The following is a 24,285-nucleotide window of genomic DNA, read 5'->3' on the forward strand; positions in this document are numbered from 1 at the left end:
CCAGCCTGCTCCAGTGGTTGGAATCCGTCGAGAATTCTGGCGAGACGAATCGTAACGAGCTTCGAAAACAGCCTATAGACGTGGCTCAAAAGTGAGATGTGATCTGTAATTAACAGAGACTTATGGCTTTTTTAAAGAACAGCACCGCCACACACCTGAACCACGCCTCCAGCGGTACCTCGGTGGATGACGGCGCTAAAGAGTCTCGCCAAGACTTTTAGGAAAAGTCGTCTTGCGGCCTTAAGAAGAGCAGTTATAGCTCCGTCATCCCCCGGGGCAATCTCGTTTTTAAGTTACCCGAGTGCCGCACTAATCTCATCTACTCTGTGATAGATGAGATTTAAATATTTAAGGACTGAAAATGTGCTTGACTAACCTACGCGAATAAACGAAATCACAAAAAATACATATTCTTAGATAAATAACGCCACTGATTTTCACAAGAAATTTGTAGTTTGTTTATATTTTTGAGACATACCTATTCTAGTAAGTTCTAGGTATATTTAAGAATTATCTTTATGTAATTTCGTTATAACTTATAAGCCAACAACGCTAACCAAAATTTAAGCCCGAGAGTATCAGCTTAGACCCACATATATATTCTGTTTAGAGTGATTTTAATCTCGCGTTTATGATTTAACCTAAACATTAAAATTTAATGCAGAGCGAGTTTCGCATGAATGGTTATTTCTAAATTATTATATTTGAAAAGTTATTTAAAAGTTGTAATGCGTAATCAGCGGTATAAATTAGAATTTTAGATGGTGATCTTTTTAATTTTATTAATCGTTATTCTTATTGCGTCAAATCTTATAAATATTATTGCCGTTGTAAGCACTACGAACAAATTTATAAATAAAAAACAACTTAACTAACCTAAATCTATAACAAGTATATATCCCGATTACTTTCAAGAGATAACTTATGTTGCACTTTTTTCACTAATTAACAAGAGTAAAATAACCACCTTGACATAGCTGTATAACAAAAACAGTTTAAATGGCCTTATAATACAAAAAATCTCTATTTAAATCCATATCTAAATGAATTTTAGATCATAACGTCATTAAGGAATGCTTACTCAGCTTACTGTTACGTGCAAAATACGTGCATTCAATCTCGGCGGTATCGATGTACGTGTCGCAATTGATCAGAGATGCAACGATGAAAATACCTTCGCATCATAAGATGATAAACGATTTATTGGAATTTTTATATTATAAGATAGGATTATATAAAACATTGATTTATAGATATGAAAAAAGTGATAAATTTTACTTTTCAGTGTTTTAAGTCGAAAACGTGATTACAAACCGACATCAGAGTTTCTCACGATTTTTTCTTAGTTAGGTTTGATTTAAATAAGTCCTCTTATTACTACGTTGCTCATTATCTATATAAATAAATAAAATTGGAGTGTCTGTTTGTAACATTAAAATAACCGCTTTTTACTAAATGTATACACGGTAGATATACCAAAACAACATTTTTTTACAATTTTTGTCTTTCTGATTGTTCCGGCCATTTTTGGAAACGGCTGGACCGATTTTGACGGGACTTTCACTGACCGATAGCTGATGTAACAAGGAGTAACTTAGGTTACTTTTATTTCAGGAATTTATTTATTTTATTACTCTGCGAACTGAACATTAACTTTTTTGTTACATCCCACGCGGACGAGGTCGAGAGCACAGCTAGTTAATAATAAAGCTAAAATTATATGTGTTTGAATCAATTTATTTTTGCTAAATGTGCAGTAATAACAAAGTAGTAAGTAGGTACATAGATTAATGTCTTAAAGATAATTTCTAAGTAATAATTACTATTAAGATATTTATTATAAAAAATATCATCAAATCTTCTAGGTATGAAAAATTATCATCAAATTTTCCAAGTATGAGTTTACTAATTTACAATTATTTAACAGTTAATTATCTACTTAAATTAATTATTACCACCAAGCATTCCTACATTAAATATAAGATTACCTACTAAATGTTACATTTAGATTATATTTTGCAATACTGAATCAGACTTCATGGGAAAGTCTAATTGAGACTACGTAAAGCATACAATATTACTTGAACTTAGATACAGCAATATTCACAAGAGGTCGTAAGTTCAAATTCGGATACGCAATCCTGCGTTTTATGCAGTAGGTATTTGCTATCACCACCGTAATTTGAGCACCTAAGATAAACATTAGGGAAAAAAAATTATATTAAGTAAGGCGTTGTTAACTCGTCTTTATAAGTGTCCATTTGTAAATAAATATTATTTACCTATAACGAAAATAAAAATAATATTGTGCCACGGGATTAAGATGCGTATTTTCTATTTAAAAATACGCAATTGGATAAGCAGTAAATTTCCTGCTCAAAATATGGAGTAGCCCGACGGGGGTTAGTATCTCAACCTTACAGAAAATCAGAGCTAAATAATACTGCTTTCAAGCAGTCTTGTCTTCCTGTTGGCCGTAACTCCTAGGGAGGGTCGAGGATAGGGTCGGCGACGCGCTTGCGATGCTTCTGATGTTGCAGGCGTCTATAAGCTACGGTAATCGCTTACCATCAAGTGAGACGTACACCTGTTTCCCAACGTAGTTATACTTATAATATATATTTTAATACGCTAAGGTTAAGATGTTTGCCTCCCTTTTTAGAAAAAAAAAACTCAAAATTCCTCCACATAAACTATATTTCATTTTATAGATAATTGTTTGATCTACCGGCATCAAAAACTAAAAAAAATTAAACTATTTAAAAAGGAAGGTTAGCTTTAAGAAGGCTATTTTTTTCCTCAAATGAACGCGGGTGAAACCGCGGGGCCCAGCTAGTTGTTTTTATCTGTCCTATCTGGATCTACATAGATCTATCTAGAATAACAATATATAAATGTAGGTATAAAAAACAGATAAAATTGTATGAAAATTTTTGAATCCCTGTTTCAAACATACAATAGTTTACAATAACTTCCCGTTCATCGTTTTTTATTTGGAATTTTCAGCAGGGAGGGGCGGCAAAATTTTTATAGCCTACGTACTGACGTCCAATTTATAAATCCGCTACTGCTCACTACTATTATCAAACTGCGGCTACTGTTCACAAGACTATATTTTTAAAGCACATATGCCCAGACTACACGCGTGATAATAAATATCATCACAAGGTTTAACTGAAGTAGGGCACAGCAGGTAATTTTCTATATTGTAGGTAAATTCCCGACTGGGGTAGGGTACCTCGACCTTATAAAAGGCCATAGCTAAAAGGTTTTCAAGCAGTATTGTGTTCCCGTTGGTGAGTAAGGTGACCAGAGCTCCTGATGAAGTGATTGGGTAGCTTGTCGACTCTGGTGTTGCAAGCGTCTATAAGCTACAGTAATCGCTTACCATCCGTCAGGCGAGCCGTACGCTTGTTTGCCGACCAGTTATATATAAAAAAAAAAACAAGAAAACAACAAATAAGATTTTATTATTTTTATTATTAACAAAACAAGAATAATTAAACACTGCCATAATTCAAACACTTATATTAGTACTTAATTGATATTTTGCGTAATACTACTCAATTATACTTAATTATAGTTAACTTCTACATTTAAAAATGCATTATTATTCAAAATGCGATATTTCATTATCCATGCCACAACAAAACAATTCTTATAGACAACAATTATCAGACCCATATTCTAACAATTTGAAGTAAGAATTTTGTAATATATAGAGAATTCACTATTTAGTGAATTATCGATGTCGCTTAGCTTAGCTACACCTTTTGATCAAATTAATCATAGACATGATGAATGGCTATGCAGACGCATTTACTATTTTCTTAATGCAAACAGACTATAGACTGAAGTAGGTCTATTTTACAAAAGATAATAAGTAAACATAGATATTTCAAAAACTATTTAGCCTACCCTACTTTGTCTTTCAGTATTATTAGAAAAACTTTTAAAAATATTTACGAATTTTTGAATCATAATCCAAAGTTTAGTAATTGCAAGTGTTATTACAGATGATTGCAGAAGATGACAATAAAATATAAAACAAGAGATTTCATTAAAAACTGCTTATAAAAGACAAAATTAAATTACTAAGGTAAATCTTTTTTATTCATAATCACTTGAAGATAGGCAAATACAGTAGTAACTGTAAGCAATATCTTGCATTTTTATTTGAATATAGGGAACATAGTTTATATGTTTTGGAAATACTGACATTCTTGGTATAAATTTATACACGTGCTTGTAAATAGTTAACTCAATTTTTAATTAATAAGTAAAATATATTCTCAAATTTTATACATCCATTAATAATGATGATTACTTAAAATGCAAGCAACATGGACAACATGCAAATACAATTTCATTCATTGCATATAAATATTGATTTTTATAATTTGTGATGGGATAATTTTAAAGATTTCATTTTAAAATATTTGTTTTAATTAATGTTAGCTATTATTTATCAGTCTCAATGAGTTATTGACTAAAATATTGTATATGTTGGACAGTATATTTAGAATTATTTTCAGTTTAGTAGATTCATTTGTGTAGTTTATTATTAAATATACATTTTTCTTTTTAAATTAATTGGCACTTATAAAAACAGGATTTTAGTGAATATACAATTAATTCTTTTAGAATCAAATTTCTTAACATCCAATTATAAATAATTAGGAAACCTAATTCTAAGAATCTTTAGCAAGCATCAGTTTAGCTTCACCTTCAAACACAACCTTTTTCTCCTCCTCTACTATACAGAAAAACTTTACTTTGAGGATTTTCCTCACATCCACTAATTCTACACTTATAGTCAATTTTTCACCGACAAAACATTTATTCGGAAATTTCATTGTTTGTGATACAAGGACTGTACCCGGTCCAGGTAAGTGAGTACCGATCAGACCAGCCACAAGACCATTTAAGAAAGCCCCATGAACAATGGGCCTCTTGTTCCCATTATTTTTATGGAGATAATTGTGATCACTTGTAAGGTTCGAAAAAGTATCCAAGTCCTTTTGGGTTAGTGTCTTTTGTATTCTTATTTTATCGCCAGCTTTAAAAGATGCTCGGCTAAATGAGGATGTATGTATTTTACATATTTTCTGATAATTTTTATTGTTAACAGCAATGTATGGAAATCGATTTGATAGCATCTTATTCATTATATAATTACGACAACCTTATTATTAAGAATGAGCTAATTACTCTTGTTTACATCATCTAAAAATATAGTAGCCAAATTTGAAACTACTTTGTTATTGTTAGTTGAATTCTTCAAGTTTTGCATATCCTGAATGATTTCTGGTGTATTTATGGCTGTTTTTGCATGACTATTAAATAAATATATACAAATAGTCACAGCATCAGCTACAGTTTCATTATGTGTTGATTTGAGTAACTTTGTTATTGGTTTTATAGCAGCATGGTTCAAGAAATACTCAACATTATCTGGATCTGAAATTAAAACATTTTTATATGTATAAAACTTACACAATAAATGATACAAAACAATTTTCTGTTTTATTAAATTAAATTACCTATACATAAATTGCATATTCCAGATGCAGCAAAATTTATTAATTTATCATTTTGTTCATTCTTTAGGACATGAATAAATATATCTAACACCCCAACATCTCGTATGTAGACGTAGTTAAGTGGATCATACGCAAAATTGGCTAAATTTGCCAGTACCTGACATTTAGCATCTGAAAATTATGTAATAAAATAAAATACCTTTTAGTACTGGATATCAAATACACATACTACAGAAAATAGTTAGCTAATGACTATTGAGCCGAAATAAAAACAATGAAAGAAGCATACCAAAGGAATTAGTGTTGATATACTCATCGACTAATAACGATAAATAATTTTCGCGGTCGTTGCCATTTTCAGGAGTTCGTTTCTTTAGTTGAGCTTGACTGCTAAACATGAATGAGTCTGTTTATATCATCGAAATTATAATATACTATAAAAATAATTTTATAAACTATTATGTAGGTACATCGGATTAAAATATAATCACTAACATTTGACACCAATAAATTGACAACCTGTCAGAGCTTTATTCTGAATTCTTTCGCTCTTTGTGATGCAGTCGCGTTCACATTAGTAAATTTTTAACCCTTAATGACTTTTTTATCGCGGAGTTGAATTCTACCCCAGATTATTTTTCTACGCATATGCCACAATCTCATAAAATTTGTACTCTGTAATTTCCCACGGGTTTGAATTAACACCACAAATTTTGTCTCCGTAGTTTACCGAGGGTTTAAATTTAAATCCAGTTGACCAACTCGTTTCGAAACCATATACGACAAAAATAGAGCTTCAAATAGTATACAGTCGTATTTTAATACGTTCAGTACGAAATTAGACACCAATAGAACAAACATTAATTCACTCTCCATAAAAATCTAGCAAGATTCAACCAGACTAATTTTAAGTCTCTCCGTACCCGCCAATTTCTGCGCCGTTATACTTTATGTTTGGATCGAGTTTTACGAGTACCTACGCTAATTGCTTTACAACGTGCTATTGAAATGTCCACCTTTTATATAGACCATCTATTTTCAAATATAAAAAAGAAACTTTTCTGTATCAGAATATATAACTTTTGCTGTTAGAGCTGGGTAAATACTGTTAGGAAACAGAATAAATAGAATCAACGACAAATGTATCACAATAATATATTTTTTCGACATGTTTTTGCACCAAGACTACTTTTTCTCCCTCCCTCTAAAACAAGCGCGATTTTATAATTGATATACGCACATGTACAATACTTTTTATATAGAAAATTAAAGCTTAGTTCATACTCTTCAAAATAATAGCGAATAATAAAAAAATTAAATAATACCCGTTTTTGTTCTAAGTGTAGAAACATGTGAGTTATGAGCAAAAAACTACGTCTCAAGCAGTGCGCGCTTATCGAATCATACTATCAGTGTGGTAGACTGAGTGGTGGGGTTGAATTCAACCCCGCGGAAGACTACAGGAGCTCGCGCTCGATGGAGTCCGGTCTACCAGAGGTTAAAAGAAAATTAGACAAAAATGAAATATTGTTTTATTTTAAAATCACATTATGATATAAAGTTTTTTATATAATTTTTAAACATGTTCTAGCTATTTTATTAGATAAAATATTCCTTGATACAATATATTGCTGAAAATTTTATATTGCTTAAAACTTAAATTCTGTAGTTTATTTACACATTATTGTCAAAATCAGTTGGCTGTCAAAGTAGACATTTTATAAAATTTACTTCAACATATTGCAACGCGTGTTTTTAACGTGTAACTTGTACATTGTGAATAATAAAGACATGTATAAAGTACGATAAATAAAACATAGAAACGTCTTATTTAAATAATGGCTGCAACTCCATCAATCGCCGGTAACCTAAAAGTTTTTATTAATTTTTAATCATATAATGCAGTGTGAGGTTAAACGAAAGTAAATATTTTTTTTCAGGCCTCACTAACCGGAACTTATTCCGCATTAAATTTAAAGACCCGTACGAAGAAGTTCATCTCAGGGATGAAACTACTCAAAATATACGAAGTGTAGTATTTAGCCCAAAGGGCACATACCTGGCTTTCAGAACAGATAAAAAGTATGATTTATTTATTTCACTCACTTCAGCCTATCGCAGTCCACTGCTGGACATAGGCCTCCCCAAGTTCGCGCCACACATCCCGGTCTTCCGCAATCCTCATCCAGCCTACACCGGCAATCTTACGTAGATCGTCGGTCCAACGGGCCGGAGGACGTCCCACACTGCGTTTGCCAAGACGCGGTCTCCACTCTAGGACCCGTCTACTCCAACGGCCATCGGTCCTGCGACACAGATGACCAGCCCACTGCCACTTCAACTTGCTAATTCTGTGGGCTATGTCGGTTACTTTCGTTCTCCCGCGGATAGTCTCATTTCTAATCCTGTCTTTGAGAGAGACCCCAAGCATGGCCCGTTCCATTGCACGTTGAGCGACTTTAAACTTGTGGACCAGTCCCTTGGTCAGTGTCCACGTCTCGGCTCCGTATGTTAACACAGGCAGGACGCATTGCTCGAAAACTTTTGTCTTCAAGCATTGCGGAATCTTCGAAGTGAAGACTCGACGGAGCCTGCCAAACGCCGCCCAGCCCAACCGAATCCTCCTATCGGCCTCCTTCTCGAAGTTGTTGCGGCCTAGTTGGATAGTATGGCCTAGGTAAATATAATCCTGAACAACTTCGAGAAGGGTACCATCGACCGATACCGGTATCGGTATGACTTGGTTGTTAAACATAACTTTCGTCTTATCCAAGTTCATACAGAGACCGACACGTCGGGAGGACTCGTTAAGGCCGGCCAGCATTTGGCCTAACTCATCCAGCGTCTCCGCAAAGATGACAATATCGTCGGCGAAACGAAGGTGAGAGATGAATTCACCGTTGACGTTGATGCCCCGTTCCCCCCAATCCAAGGTCTTAAAAACATCCTCTAGCGCAGTGGTAAACAGTTTCGGTGATATTACATCCCCCTGTCTTACCCCGCGCCGAAAAATACGATTTATTTATTTATACAAACATTATTATATTCATTAAAATTTTGTCTTTTAATCACTATAAAAATATGATTAAAATAGAAAATTATTTATATATATATATAATAATTAGGTTTTGCTAAATTAATAAATAATTTGTTTATAGAGCCGAAATAATAAAATGTGCAGACTGGAGTGTAGCTGCTACAATAGATGGAAATTACAAGGACATGTTTTTTTCACCATTAGATAATTATTTTCTAGTTTGGGAAATGTTTGCTATGACAAAAGACAATCCTCAGGTACATTTTTTATTATTTATTTTTTACTTAAACAAAGAAAAAATCATATAATGTATAAATATGATTCTGATCTGTACTCCATATTCATGCGTTTAACAAACAATGTTGATTAATTTTGTAAAGCTTCTTTCAATAAATGATTTCTATGAAATTATATTATCCAACCACTACATTAAACTGATTCAATCATTTGTTTGAATAGTGATGTTTTATATGTTCCATGTATTTGCTGCTCCATTAAAAAATGTCATATTCACTACATTAAACTTTACTGTACCAATCTTTACAGAAATTGGTAAATATGTACAATCCCGGCGAGAAATTTAAGGGGTTGGGGGAAAAGGGGTGGGAGGGAGTGTGGGTTTTTCCCCCCCCCCCCCCGGACAACTATTTTCGTGTAAACCCCGTTGTTACAGAGATATTGTGGTTGAAGTTTTGAGGTTCCATTTTTAAATCGGAAAAAATTAACCTACCACTTTTAAACTTAGAGTAACGCTTGGCTCCGGCGCTGCGGGAAGTGCAGCCCTTCCGCCCTTACGTGTGAAAGCACGCTTACTCATGGTCCGTTCCACAGCGGAGGCGGGCAAGGGCGGCCTCCCTCCGCGCCTCCAGCTTAAAAAAAACCACTCTAGGGGTAGGGCCAAGTGGACAGTGCGGTGCTCCGATTCGGTTTTGGGTATTTTTCGAATTTCTATACCTATATTCTAGCACGCAATGTTACTAATTTTATTAGAATATTATGTCTGACGCGTTATTTTGTTTAAAAGTGTCTATTTGTCAGTCGTTAAAGGTCAGTTCGTATCGTAATTTTATCTTGCAGTAAAGATCGTTTTTACGTAAATTTGTTCAAAAATAACGCGTGATAGTCGCAGTACAGAGCATGAGTAAACTTACCGCAGCACTGGAATTAAGGTAGAGTTAGAAATAACAAAAATTTAACCTCCAAAAAAAAAATCTACCTGTAATGTACATCATAGCACAGAAATTGACAAACTGAATTAGTTCAATTCAAATTAGTACCATACTCGTTTTGTAAATGTCTCTAACTGAAAATTTATTCCTTTGTCTAGGGCAAACCTAATCTACACATCTTTCAATCATCTAATGGGGAGAAAGTTGGGTCATTTGTGCAAAAGAATCAGGATGGATGGTGAGTATTTATTAATTTTATAAAACAAAGACCTTCACGTTTTATCATTTTTTTAAAAATTTGCATACAATTAATTTCACTGACTAATAAAAAGTAGAAAAGAATAACGCTTCACATATTCACTTTTAAGTTTAAAGTGTGTAAGATGATGTTACTGTTCTAGTTTTTTTTGTAATATCACAAAGAAATGCTAGAAAATGATTTATAAAAGACAACATAATTTTTTTTATTTATGAATAAAAAAGAAACTAAAAATATGTTTTCAGGGAGCCAAAGTGGTCATCAGATGAAAAATTACTAGCAATACTCAGTAATCACAGGGTTTTGATATATGAAGATGTAAAACTTGATCATTATACCCATTATATTCAAGCAGAAAAATTACAATCTTTTAGCATATCACCAAGTCCAGCGCCCGCATATTACTTTTCAATATTTACATTAGGTACGTTTAAACAGTATAAGTATTTAATATTTAAACAATTTTTAATATCTTATCATAAATCGACCGTTCCAGCAGGGATCAAACCTCCATCTCCGACTTACCGTGTCGGTGCTTTAGCCAATTAAGCTATGGAACGATGTAACCGCTAGATCGAAATTTTTGATATGATAATTTTATATTTTGTCTAAGTGACCATGGCACCGTCTATAGTAGTAGTGTTTAATATTTACTTATACAATAAAAATCAATTACTTTTTTCAAATATATATTCTGTTTTTAACCAGAGAGCTCTTAAAAATAGAATTGGTGTTCATTAACAAATTTTAATTATTTTAATTAAAAAATAAATAAATGTTATAAAAATAGAGAAATTATTATGTGCTGATACACCTGACATATATTCTGACAATACCATTTTGCCGTACCCTTAGATGCCTTTAAATGATTGTTTCACCAATAAGGCTTCCCATTGTACCTTATAGTTCTTTGCTGCTCCTTGTTCTTTTTTAGTAAATGATATTTCTGGTTTTTGGTTTTGGTGTAGTTAAAAGTAGAAGTAAAATTTAAAATTGAAGTTTATGAAATTGAAAATCTTTATTTGTATATAAGACTAGCTAACCCCGCAAACGTTGTTTTGCCATAACACAAAATTTCAAATATTTTTCTCAATTTGATCGCAGCACCAACTGTCGGGACAAACTGAAATTAAAATAGAATAATGTTTAATATTTGATCCTGCGATGGTAGCGCAGTCTACCGGATCCAATGTAAAACATTCCAAAATTAACATTTTAACTACTTATAAATGAAAAATTAGTTAAATAAACATTTTCCAGTGGACCAAATCGTGAATCTAAACCATCCTCGAATCCCCTTGAACTCACAGAAAAATTTCATCAAAATCGGTCCAGCTGTCTCTAGGAGTTCAGTGACATACACACGCACACAAATATATATATATAAAGATTTTAAATTAACATTGTTATTTTTATTACTAAAATTATTTAAAACGCAATATTTCCCATGTTTTTATTTTTATTTTGCGGAACTCGATATTTCGACATTATCTACAAATGTCTTGTTCACGAGACTGAAGTTTGTGGTTGACGACGTTAGAAGTGTCCAAACCAGACTACCTCCTTTCTCGTACGTTTTCTGTGTACACACTGGTCACCACTATCATCATCACTTTCACTATTATTGTTTAAAATGTTGTTGGCGCGACAGTTACAGCCATGGATTGTACCTGTTGCGCTGGCGGTTGAGGGTTCGATCCCCACACATGACAAACATTTGTATTGGCCATACAGGTGTTTTCCGTGGTCTGGGTGTTTTTGCAGTCCATGTGGGTCTCCCCACCATGCCTCGGAGAGCACGTTAAGCCGTCGGTCTCGATTGTTATCATGTACACCTGATAGCGATCGTTACTCATAGGAGGGAATATATATGCCAATCCGCATTGGAGCAGCGTGGTAAATTAAGCTCTGATCCTTCTCCTACACGGGGAAAGATGCCTATGCCCAGTTGTGGGATATTACAAGCTGAAGCAAACATGTTTAAAAAACTATTTCTACACATTTTAATGTTGCACTTATTAATCAATGTAGTCAAGTTTATTTCCTTTTTATAATCCTAAGTTAGATATAAGAATGTTTTAAATACACAGGTAAATCTGGCCAGCCATCTTTCTGGCGCGTTTTTAAGTATCCTCAATTTGACCAAGCCGTTGTCAGCCGATCATCGTTCCAAGCCGACAAAGCGACATTTCATTGGAATAGGCGAGGCACTAATGTTTTCGCACTGACTCAGACAGATGTAAGTAAAAATAACTTTATTTTGTTTTTTTTTTGTATTTTTTTTTTTTTTTTTTTTTGAACAATTGAATATAAATATTTGTTACTTGCTGAATGTTGAAAAAGAGTTGACGTGCATACGTGCGTGCGTGTTTACGTACTTTCGTACGTTTGTGCATTTGTGTACCAGAAATACAAACAAATCTTATATTCGAACATATTCAGTAACATGAAATAATATTAATTAACATAATGTTAATAACTTTAATTAAAAATTGACTTCCAGGTAGATAAAACAGGCAGTTCTTACTATGGAAAACAGTCTCTATCATACGGAGACGTAAAAGGCAATGCTGGAAATATGTCATTCAGTAAGTATAGAGAACTATAATTTATCAATACTCATTAATTAAAATGTTTGATTTACAGCCTCTAAATCCAGTAATTCAGAAATCAATTCTTGTTCAATTTCCAGTTGAATTTTTCTAAGAATTTGTTTATTGTAATTTGCTTTACCTTTGTTTGGTTGTTAACTATATTTTTTTTTTAATATTCTTAATATTAAAAACTTTTTAATTTTAGCTATGACAACTGTGCTAATGCATGTTAATTTTGATTTCTAAATTTAAATTACTCTAATAGGTAAGGAAGGTCCGATTCACGCCATAGCTTGGAATCCAGGCAATTGGAACGAATGGGTTGCTGTGTATGGGCATGCTCCAGCTAAAGCTACTCTGTTTAACGCAAAGTGTGACCCTCTCTTTGAATTCGGAACAGGAGCTTGGAACGCTATTTACTTTGCACCCGAGGGAAATTATATCCTTTTATAATATTTCTTTGTTATTCCTTAGTTATTTCAGTGACCTGGTTAGAAGGTCATATTCATACTATCTATAATAATCTGAGAAGGAAGTAAATTTGTTCCAATACTCAACTATAGAAGCATCTAAAAGTTAAAAGCCTTTTGATTTACACTAGGCTCCCTGTAACTGTGTATTATTTCACTTTAAATCATCCCTAAATAATTAAATCTAAGAGTAAGAATAATAACTAAAAATACTTAATTCTTAATGTGGCTTTTCTATACTGATTGATTCAGCCCTGCTGGGCATAGGCCTCTTCCTCCGTGTAGGAGAACAATCGAAGCTTAATCCACAGTGCTGCTCCACTGAGTTTGGCAGATGCATATTTCCTACTAGTAACGATTGCTATCAGGTGTTTATGATTACAACCAAGACCGATAGCTTAACATGCTCAACGAGGCACGGTAGGGAGATCCATAAGAACAAACATCTAGACCAGAGCGGGAATTGAATCCGGAATCGGTGTTTAAGCATACACGGCACATGGACCAACACACCAGACCGATATCCGATGATATAAAATCCTAAATATGGCCTCATCATAATCATAACAATAGTAACCTTAACCGCAATATACGGGTGTTGTTGGGTGGGTTTGGCAATATAGCAACCGGTCACATATCAGTGTGGGATGTGCGAGGGTACAAGCGTGTGGGCGAGTGTACAGCCCCCGACACCACGACCTTGCAGTGGGATCCCAGGGGGGAAGCCTTCATCACCGCTACCACATACCCTAGGCTCACCGTCGGTAATGGGTAATTACTTTGATGATAATTCAGCCTGTAACATCCCACTGCTTATCATAGCAATAAAGAAATATTGACTCCGAGCGGGAACATGCAATCCGCATGGTGTTCAGGCGGCTACACGGGTCACGCACCACCACATTAGCCTAGTCTTCATACTGGAGCCGTCGTAACTATTACTTTACGATTAGTTATTACTATTCTTCTCAGCAGAATATTTCGAATCGGTGGTAGCTTCACGTAAATATAAAAAATTAATTTGTAAAAGATTACATAATGTAAATAGTTTACTTTTAACCGACTTCCAAAAAGGAGGTGGTTCTCAATTCGATTGTTTTTTTATCTATGTTACCTCAGAACTTTTGACCGGGTGGACCGATTTCGATTACTTTTTTAAAACGAAAGGTGTTGCTTATCATGTAGTCCCATTTAAATTTAATAGATATATAACAAGTACTTTACGAGTAGTGTTGCCCAAATTCAGTCTTGGTCTTGCAGTCTTGGTCTTGTTCTTGCGTTTTTGCAAGACCAAGACCAAGAACAAGACCGCGTATTTTTAGCAAGACCAAGACCAAGACTGACCGTGCAAGACTTGAGCAAGAACAAGACATAGCCTGCAAGACTCTTGCGTCTTGCAGCTAGGACTTAGCGCTATTTCACTGAGTAGTTAGGTGTAACAGTTCGGTGTATAGGTAGGTACGCTTAGGAATTCTATGAGACGCAAAAAACTGTATCAAAGAATATGAAAAACTGGACCTATGCCCATTACGACTAATACCATAAACATAGCGAATAAAAAAATATCTATTAAAATCAAACTGAGTGCATGCATAGTTATGTTTTAACCATCGGCACTTTGATAATGCGGCATCAAAGGTTTTGTACTTACTTCTCAAAGAAATTTGCCGCTTTTCGGAAGTAGGTACATGGTTATGATACACGCGCCGGCGGCCTCTTTTGAAATCTAAAACAATCGTTGCCGCCACGCCGAAATCATAACATTTGACACTATTTGATTGCCGCCATAGGGCGTAGGTATACTCATGCAAAATAATTTCGAATTTTAAGAGTACCTACAGGTGTTCCAAAGAATAAATAAGTTTCAGAGTGCTTAGAATGAAAATGAATACATTATACTGATCACGCAAGTAGTATTATGATTAGGATAAAATGGTAAGGATAGGTAGTAGATGTCATATTAATTCATTCTAGTAAGTATATATTATAATATTGATTACTTATATGGTTTTAAACTAATTACTTAGGTACTATTATTGTACATTTAGTCATTATATTTCTTAAGTTTTTACAAGAAAAAATAGCAAAAAGTGTTCAAATATCACCCGTTTAATAAATATTGTAGCCACTTTTAAATATACTTGAAACGTATAAAAAAATTCTACAAAACTAATAAAATAATATAAAAAGCGTAGGTACTTACCTACTAATAAAATAAAAAGCCTGCGATAAGATTTTTGTATTACTTACCAGCCCGAATATCTCTGAGAGAGATGATGAATACTTACTGTATTTACTAGCTGTGCCCGCGACTTCGTCCACGAGGAATAGTAACTTTGGAGGTATAGTGACGTTCAGGACTTATTTATTTATTTTAAAACTTCTGTCATCAAACATACAAACGAATTCTTCAGCTTTATAATATTAGTATAGATGTACGCCAAAACATTCACTTATATGTAAAGAATAGTGATTGGCACTAATTCTTTACATATATTTTATTCACGCGTCGCGTCTGTACAAGTAGGTAATATTTAGTGTGTGTTTGTACGCCGCACGCGGCATTGTTTGATTTGCGGCGGCATCCTTTTCATAGAGCCGGCACGTGGCGAGGCGGCGCGGTAGAAAGCAAGGAAACGTACTATAAATAAAGGAATTATTTTAATTCCAGTCATTTCCAATTGAGCTGTGCTTCGAGTCTAACTTAATAATTGTTTTTACTAATTCTCGTTGTTTTCTAAAAACGTATCACGTGTACAATTTAATATGAGTGACGAAGATTCAAATTATTCTAGTCCGAGTAACGAGAGTTTGAGTCACAGATCTAAAAGACCCAAAAGCAAATTTGAGGAGTTTTTCGAAATAATTCATGCATCCCAAACTGCCTTCTGTAAATTGTGCCAACATAAAAAGATTGAAATAAAAATGAAAAACAGAAACACTTCAGGCTTAAGAGCCATTTCACAAAAATCGGTAACAATCCGCGAAATTGTAATATTTTGACGTCGTTAATCTCAGTGTTGGATGCAATAATGTAATTTATATTCTTGAAATATAATAGAGCAACCTTTGTTGTAGTCCAAAGTCAGATCAGAATTTTGATTTATATTATGTGTATAAAATTATTAACCTTTTCATCAGCCTCCTCCCTGGGTAAACGGTCGCCATGTATACTTTGATGTCCTACTTTTCAATAACTTCTACGTTGAAACCATTTTAAAAAAATATCATAATATGTGGAATATAATTTTGTTGTCCACTATCATAGATTTTTATTCCATTTGTATCTCTATTAAACGATAAAAAAAATTTAAAGTTACGAATATTTTCCAAATAAGTACAATTTTAAAAGCGATATTTCTCTTAGAAAACTAAGAAATTTTAACGAACTATCTTCATCAAAGTAAACTTACATCATTAAGGAATACAAAAAAAATAATTAAAAGATGTAATTATTTTTAATACATTTTATATTAAATAATAAAAAGATAGTATATATTGCCACGCATCAAGCCCGGTAAATCAGTCGAGCGCTAGCGCTCTTAGAGGTAAGGTTCACGCCAAATTCTGCGCAGCCGTCTCTTTCGCTCACACGCGCCAAGCGCGTTGTTATAGCGGATAAAACGCATTTGATACTTTCATAATAAAATATAAATAAAATAAACATATTTCGAAAATGACTGTAAAATAATATAATGATAATTTCTGTAAACAAATGTCTAATTTAATTTTCTTTTCTCACACTATCAATACAAATAGGCATTTCAATCTGTTTGTCTTGTTATTTGTTAATTAATATGTTTGTCGGTGTCGATGTCATTAAATGCTTTTTTATTCATATCGTAAATATTAGATTCATTCGTAAACTGAAAAAACTAAATCAATTTAAAAAAAATTGTTTCATAAAATTGATTTTTTTAATTTTATTTTAAATTTATTGACTGTTGTTATATAACATACTTGAAATTTTTAACAAATTAATTATGTAAAAAACATTTTATACCATAGTTATAATTTTTATTATACATCAGAAAATGATCACGATGGTCTTTTGGTTGTCACACTATACGTACTAGCACAAAGATCGCGCGGCTCGTACGACTCGCGCGATGCGACCAAATTTACCTAAACTTGCAGAGCGTAAAATTGTGAAATGGCTCTTAAGGAAACATCTAATATCTTTCCACAAAAAGGAATCAGAAATATTTCTTCCTGTTAAACCAAAATTAAGTGGAGATATCACAAGCTTTTTAGTAACCGCTGGAAGAAGTGGACAGGTAAGAATATTTTTTTAACAGTTAAAAGAATTTTAACTCTGCGTAGCTATTCATGCGATACTTTCAAAAACGCCATTAACTTACGTAAGTATTTTTGAGTTAGTGGTGTTTTCATCTAGGGGTGCGACATATTAAGTATGTAATTATCGTCTTAAATATTTTTTATAAACACCCATATTTTCATTTAATCGGCCAGTAACAACTAAGTACTTTATTTTGGTAAATTACAGTACAGTGCAACCTTAATATAACAAATATCAATTTAACGATTTTCTCGATTTAACAACAACAAACCTCCTCCTCTTATACGCTCAAACCTAGTATGTTTTAAATAATAACACAAGATTTATTGTTTTGTTTCAGTCGGAAAACAGCAGTGACAACATCACGACAGCTACAGTTGATTGGGTGGTGAAAAAATATCTTCCCTTCTCATTTTTCGATGACGAAGCTACACAAGTATATTTTCGATGTATTTGCCCTAATATGGTGTTTCCTAAAAGGTCTACACTTAGAAGGAAAGTCAAAGAGCGATTTGAAGAGCTCCAATTGAATCTCAAGGAACGACTTCAACAATTATCATTTAAAATGTCTTTTACCATTGATGGGTGGACGTCAGTTGCTGGTAGGAGTTACTACGGGGTTACTATTCATTATATAGACAACGAATGGAAGTATCAATCTGTAGTTCTTGATTTTATACCATCACGCGGTCGACATACTGGGGAAGATATTGCAACGATTTTCCATGAATGTTTATTGGAATATGGCATAATTGATAAAATACAAGGTATCACGGTCGACAACGCAACTGCAAATACCAAATTTATGTATGAACTGGGCAAACAGCTGCCGCCACACTTTGATTCAGACAATCAACATTTCCGGTGCTTTGCTCACATTTTAAACCTTGGTGTACAAGATTTATTAAAGACCTTAGCATTACACTGTGAGTCTGACACTAACGCGCAAGATCAGCAGTACGAAGACTATGCAGACGAAACTGAGGATGAGGAAGATGAAGAATCTGCACCAAATATTGCTGACTCGCGTACATCTGTAACAAAGTTACGCAGTATTTCCAGTAAAATAAAAAGAAGTGAGATAGTGAAGAAGAAGTTTCAGTCTGCTTGTGAAGCAGCTGGCGTGCCATCAAATCTAAATGCCATTCTTGACTGTCCAACGAGATGGAATTCCACACATGATATGATTGGATTTGGTTTAAAAGTGAGAGCGGGCAGTGACATATTGTGCAGTTCTTTCACCGAATTAAATGATTTTCAAATCACAGCTAATGAATGGCAGGTACTCGAAAAATTACATAAATTTCTAATAAACTTTAAACTTTTAAGTACAAAACTTGGTGGAGACAAATATGTTACATTACCGCTAGTCGTTGTATCATTCAATCTCTTGCTAGATAAAATTGAATCCATGGTAAAACACTTAGATGAGAAACCTAATCGATCTGAAGTGGATGAAAGGCTCATTCTAGCTTTCCAAGCAGCTCGAGACAAAATGCTTAAACATTACAAGAAGAGCAACTGGATTTATTGTACTTCTTTAATTTTAGACTCAAGGCATAAGGCTCAGACTTTTGACCTGACAATGTGGGGGAAGCAACTTAAAACAGAAAGTCTGCGCAAGTTCAATGAACTTTATGAAGAATATAAAAGTCTACACTCACTGAACAAATCTCTGGAATTACCAGAAAAAGAAAATAAAGTATGTGATGAAGATGAAGACGTAATAGACTTTGATAAACTCTATGAATGTCCCTCGACGTCATCTGGATCTTGTCTTCAAGGATTAGTGATAGACGAGTTGGAGGAGTACCTGAGAAAACCAAGAACTGCCAGCTCGGAAGACATTTTAGATTGGTGGAGGACGCATGAGACAGAGTATCCGATTTTATCGAAAATGGCCCGTGATTTTCTCTCAATACCTGCAACTTCAGTACCTGCTGAGAGGTTATTTTCTAAAGCATCATTAGTAATTAGAAAACATAGAAATAGGTTAAGTGATGAGTCAGCCAGATGGTTACTTTGTATTAATTCTTGGTCAAAAAAATTGATATAAAGTATCATAACCTAATGATAAAGCTGTTGATTTGTGTTGTATTTTATTTTTTATTCAAATAAATGATAAATCGTAAAACTCTTTTATTAAATTTCTTATAAGTTGAGGGTTCAATCTCTTTCTAGACAGATAAGTATTGTTCTTTAAAATACAGTCAAGTTATTGTAATTAATTTGTTTTTTTACATGTTTTAGCAAATGTAAGCTTATAAATCATAAATGTTTATTAAGAAACAGTTACTTCCATGGAAAACGACATATAGGTCAGTTGATTTTTCGAATTTCTTATCAAATCTTCAGTTATTTATTAATCTGCTTGATTTTTACTATGGCTATGTTAATTCAAGCTCACAATGTTCCAATTCTAATACGTTTTTCTAAGATTTAAAGTAAACTTTAATAAATAGTAATAGACTAATAGGTAATTGCAAGACTTGCAAGACTCTTGCTGCAAGACCAAGACCAAGACCAAGACTGGGAGCGCAAGACCAAGACCAAGACCAAGACCAGGTGTATTGGCGCAAGACCAAGACCAAGACTGGCTAAGTCTCGTCTTGTTCTTGCATTTGGGCAACACTATTTACGAGTTACATCTAATAATGCGTATTTACTTGACTATTTTTTTCGTTGACCCACGTTGTATTACGCCGCATAATTTTTCACTGGGTGTATCGATTTTGATGATCGAAAGCTAATGTTTGTCATGTTGTCTCATTTAAATTTGGTCGAAATCTGATGAGTACTTTTTGAATAATCTTTGACAACGCATATTTACTTGACTAATTTTTCGTGAATCTACGTTGTATTACTTGTGATGTAATTGAAGTCGGTTTTTTAGGTTGCGAGCAAACACAATTATTATACTTTGTAAAATCAAGATTTAAAAGAGATTTTAGAGCGTGAATACATAAATTTTTTATTTAATTTTTTTCTTTCTATATTGACCTCACTGTACAGGTGCTATTGAGCTGTTTTGCAACAACATTATAACCTAACTTGCGGTGGCTAAAATGATGTACAAGTCTTGATATCAATTATTGTCGTTATTAGTATTCAAGTACGAGTCAATAGTAAAAATTACTGTCACTAAATTGGTTGGTCATCTTAATTTTATATGACGCATGTGCGTTTGTGTAATGCTCAAAAAATATTAAGTTTTGATTATATAGTAGTTTAGAATCTTCTTCAATTCTTGTTTATTTCAAAAACGACCAAATTAATAACTTTTATTCCGTAATAACAGGTATAAAATTTGGCACTACAGCGGTGCGCTGATGCACAAACGCACATGCGTCGAAAAGGAAAATTTACTGTCCATAAGTTGGCAGCCCGGTAATTACCCAAAGAGTGATTTGTCAAAGGCTGCTCCAAAGAGTATAGAACAAGTAGCACCGAAGGCAACAGCGGCATACCGACCTCCTGGAGCCAGGAACAGACCTTCGACCTTCGTGATGCATGAACATGAAAAACCACATAAGCCAGGACAAAGTGTGGATGGTAAGAATTTTTATAAAATTATTAAATATGGATATAGCTGGAACACAGAACTTCGCTCAACCATAAGAGCCTGCAAGTTGAAGTCATCAACATTTAATCTGATTTATGTACTTTCACAATAAAAACCACTTTATTTTTTATCCATAGGCAGTTAATGTTAGGCGAGATGACCGTTTTAGTGTAGTAGTGTTTTTTTTTTAAATATCATTATTAGGGATGTGTAGTTGTGTTAAAGTTCCAATAAACGCCGAAGATTCGATCCCGTTCGAGCAAATATTTTTGTCAAAAAAGATATTTGTTTCTGGTCATTTGGTGTTGTCATCATGTCTAGGAAAGCACCTTTAGTCGTCAGTTACCTTAAACATTTGATAACTATTGTTACAATTAATAGAAAAATTTAGCATTTCTCTGTCTTTATCTTATACAAGTAGGTCGGCAAACAAACGTACGATGGTAAGAGATTCCCGTAGCTTATAGACGCCTGCAACACCAGAAGCATCACAAACGCGTTGCCGACCCTATCCCCGACCCTCCCTAAGAACTTTGGCCACCTTACTCACCGCAGGAACACAACGATGCTAGAGAGAGGTTCGTATTATAATCGTGATCTTCTGTAAGGTTGAGGTATATCTCCAGACGAGCTGCTCCAAATTTTGAGTCCTCCAAATAAACTGCTGTGCGCTACCTCAATAAATTTCTACCTTATTGGGTTGTCATTGTGTCTCGGATAGTACCGATATTCGTCAAATTGTTAACAATCGATGGTGCAGGTTGTAATACCCTGCTTTCTGCTCTGCGGGTTGTGGGTTCGATTCCCACCCCGAGTCTGGGTGTAATATAAATATTTATTTATATAATTTATATATGTATTATTTATAAGTATGTTTATCGAAAAAAAAATGTAGCTATATACCAGTCGGCTCTTACCTATAACACAAGCATTAACTTGCTTACTTTAGGAACAGACGACCGTCTGTGTATTGTGTAGATATTTATTTATTATTTATTTATTTTAGTATGAAAATCTACCATCATTCTCTCTTATGCCATATTATCAAAAAAAAAAAAAAAAACTTTTTTTTATAATTCCAAGCCGCGCCATCCAAACAAGCAATCAAGCAGAAAGAAAAACGCGAGGCGCGCAAGGCCCGCAAGGCGGCGGAGCGCGCGGCCGACGCGTCCCCCTCCCCCGCCGCGCCCGCCGCGCCCGCCGCGCCCCGCGCGCCCTTCGTCTCCACCGGCGACCCCGACAAGGATAAGAAGATTAAAAATATCAACAAGGTATAGTAACATACCAGTAATAGAGAAAAATAAATAAAGCCCTATTTATTTATTTATTTATTTATTTACACTTTCGCACACTAATACAAGGTTTTAACAGCATAACAAATGAAATATAAAAATAAAGTGAATGAATGATTGATATTATATGAATTGAATGCATTATTGAATTTATATATTATATAATGTATTATTGAATGAATATATTATTGAATGCATACTAGAGGATTAACCTCCAATCCTATTTCTATATCATCATCGTTCATCATTTACTTCAGTTTACTTAAAATACTATAAGCTATATTGCATTTAGCCTTTAATATCCCACCGTTGGGTATAGACCTCTTTCTCCATCCTACTATGAGTAACGATCGCTATCGGGTATTTATGATAACAATCCGGGACCGACGGCTTAACGTGCTCTTCGAGGCACGATGGGGAGACCCACAAGAACAGACATAAAAAAACAGAAAGAAATATTTATACAAATCAAATATCTCTCCCGACTGGGAATCGAACCACAACACCAGAGCGGTTGTTATAATTATTAGGATGCAGTGCTATATATGTGCCATGGATTGTACCTGTTGCGCTGGCGGTTGCGGGCTCGATCTCCGCACATGCTAAACATTTGTATTGGCCATACAGGTGTTTGCGGTGGTCTGGGTGTTTGTGCAGTCCTTGTGGGTCTCCCCACCTTGCCTCGGAGAGCACGTTAAGCGGTCGGTCCCGGTTGTTATCATGTACACCTGATAGCGATCGTTACTCATAGTGGGGAATATATCCGCTAACCCGCATTGGAGCAGCGTGGTGGATTAAGCTCTGATCCTTCTCCTACATGGGGAAACAGGCCTATGCCCAGTAGTGGGATATTACAGGGTGAAGCGTGCTATATAGTATTAGGATTATTCATAAGCTACCCCAAGACAAACTAAATTCACAATCCAACTTGACTGACATTTATAATTAAGTTCGTAAAGAACCGTAACGGATATTTTAGTTAAGACCCAATGACAGGTGAAGTTCAAGATGTTAATTAATCGCTCATTAAGCCTTATCGATTGTTTATTAATTTGTTCTATGATAAAGTGAATAGGTACTAAACACATTTTGTTCTTTAAATATATAAATTTCTAAATACAAGCAGTGTTAAACAAAACAATCTCATATTAATATTATTATTTAACAGAAACTAAGCGACATTGAAAAGCTGAAGCAACAAAAAGCAGCTGGCAAGACACTTGAACTCAATCAACTCGCCAAGATTAACAACGAAGCAGCATTACAACAAGAACTGGCTCAGCTGAAATTATGATCTACTACTGAATACTAAATAAATATGTATTAATATATTGTATAATTTGTAAATGACAGCTACTTTCATACCCATATTGTTTTGAATATCTTATTATTTTGTATTTTTTTTACATACAATAATTTGCGTCCGACTAAACTAGGTTCTATAAAGAAATTGGTTTATAACCAATAATTTTATTTCACGATTTGACATAGAAAAACTAATATGAGAAAAAAGTTTATATTTATTGTAATTGCAGACTTGAAACATGCGCAGGTTGTTTTTTTTTTTTATGCATGCAATATATTTAAATGCTCGAACTGTATAAATAAAATAATGCAGTTATAATTGAGTTTCAAAATAATTTTATATTGTTGTTCTCATAATAATAATTTATAAATAAAATTCGAAAAGCGAGTGACTCAAATAATACTTTGAAATGATTTTAGGCGGTAAGTTAATTTTTTCTTTTGCTTAAATAGTAATACACCCAAAAACTTTAAATCATTTTGAAGCAATAAGTTTTTTTTTCTAAATTATAACACTTTATATTGTTATATTTATGTGTATTATTTTATATGAAGTTGATTAACAGTTATTTGTTTTTCGCAGACTTACTAAAATTAAAAATATATAAATATTGTACTTGTGTTTTTTACCACGACTTAATACTAAAATGAAATAATTTTAAATACTTATGTATAAGCTGGATTAAAACGTGTACATGATACTATGAACAATGTTGTTATTAGTATGTAAGTGACAGTGGAAGTTATATTGGCT

The 24,285-nt window shown here is 33.8% G+C and overlaps 3 protein-coding genes across 3 annotated transcripts; 1 reads left to right on the plus strand and 2 right to left on the minus strand.

Moving 5' to 3' along the window:
- Positions 1-4,691: 4,691 nt before the first annotated feature.
- On the minus strand, positions 4,692-5,159 carry LOC123659263 (hydroxyacyl-thioester dehydratase type 2, mitochondrial-like). Its single transcript, XM_045594515.1, has one exon. The coding sequence runs from the start codon at positions 5,157-5,159 to the stop codon at positions 4,692-4,694; it is 468 nt and encodes a 155-aa protein (XP_045450471.1).
- Positions 5,096-6,053, minus strand: LOC123660225 (armadillo repeat-containing protein 7-like). Its single transcript, XM_045595328.1, has 3 exons — positions 5,833-6,053; positions 5,544-5,714; positions 5,096-5,460 (listed from the first exon to the last, which is right to left on the minus strand). Exons 1-3 carry the CDS (start codon positions 5,939-5,941, stop codon positions 5,204-5,206), a joined length of 537 nt encoding a protein of 178 aa, XP_045451284.1. The 5' UTR covers positions 5,942-6,053; the 3' UTR covers positions 5,096-5,203.
- A 1,328-nt stretch (positions 6,054-7,381) lies between these two features.
- On the plus strand, positions 7,382-23,672 carry LOC123659273 (eukaryotic translation initiation factor 2A). Its single transcript, XM_045594523.1, has 13 exons — positions 7,382-7,406; positions 7,484-7,625; positions 8,702-8,837; positions 9,908-9,987; positions 10,254-10,432; positions 12,099-12,247; positions 12,512-12,596; positions 12,868-13,041; positions 13,666-13,843; positions 20,671-20,917; positions 20,994-21,000; positions 22,018-22,205; positions 23,395-23,672. The coding sequence occupies exons 1-13, from the start codon at positions 7,382-7,384 to the stop codon at positions 23,518-23,520; spliced, it is 1,716 nt and encodes a 571-aa protein (XP_045450479.1). The 3' UTR covers positions 23,521-23,672.
- Positions 23,673-24,285: the final 613 nt, after the last annotated feature.

Source organism: Melitaea cinxia, chromosome 2 (assembly GCF_905220565.1).
Source record: "Melitaea cinxia chromosome 2, ilMelCinx1.1, whole genome shotgun sequence".
NCBI lineage: Eukaryota > Metazoa > Arthropoda > Insecta > Lepidoptera > Nymphalidae > Melitaea > Melitaea cinxia.

Excerpts from the sequence above, each read along its gene's own strand:
- LOC123659263 (XM_045594515.1), bottom strand. The coding sequence starts at position 5,159 with ATGCTATCAAATCGATTTCCATACATTGCTGTTAACAATAAAAATTAT.
- LOC123659273 (XM_045594523.1), top strand. The coding sequence starts at position 7,382 with ATGGCTGCAACTCCATCAATCGCCG. Across the intron at positions 7,626-8,701 it reads GCTTTCAGAACAGATAAAAA|AGCCGAAATAATAAAATGTG; the intron begins GTATGATTTATT and ends ATTTGTTTATAG. Across the intron at positions 12,248-12,511 it reads TCGCACTGACTCAGACAGAT|GTAGATAAAACAGGCAGTTC; the intron begins GTAAGTAAAAAT and ends ATTGACTTCCAG.
- LOC123660225 (XM_045595328.1), bottom strand. The coding sequence starts at position 5,941 with ATGTTTAGCAGTCAAGCTCAACTAAAGAAACGAACTCCTGAAAATGGC. Across the intron at positions 5,715-5,832 it reads TATCAACACTAATTCCTTTG|ATGCTAAATGTCAGGTACTG; the intron begins GTATGCTTCTTT and ends CATAATTTTCAG. Across the intron at positions 5,461-5,543 it reads AATATGCAATTTATGTATAG|ATCCAGATAATGTTGAGTAT; the intron begins GTAATTTAATTT and ends TTTTAATTTCAG.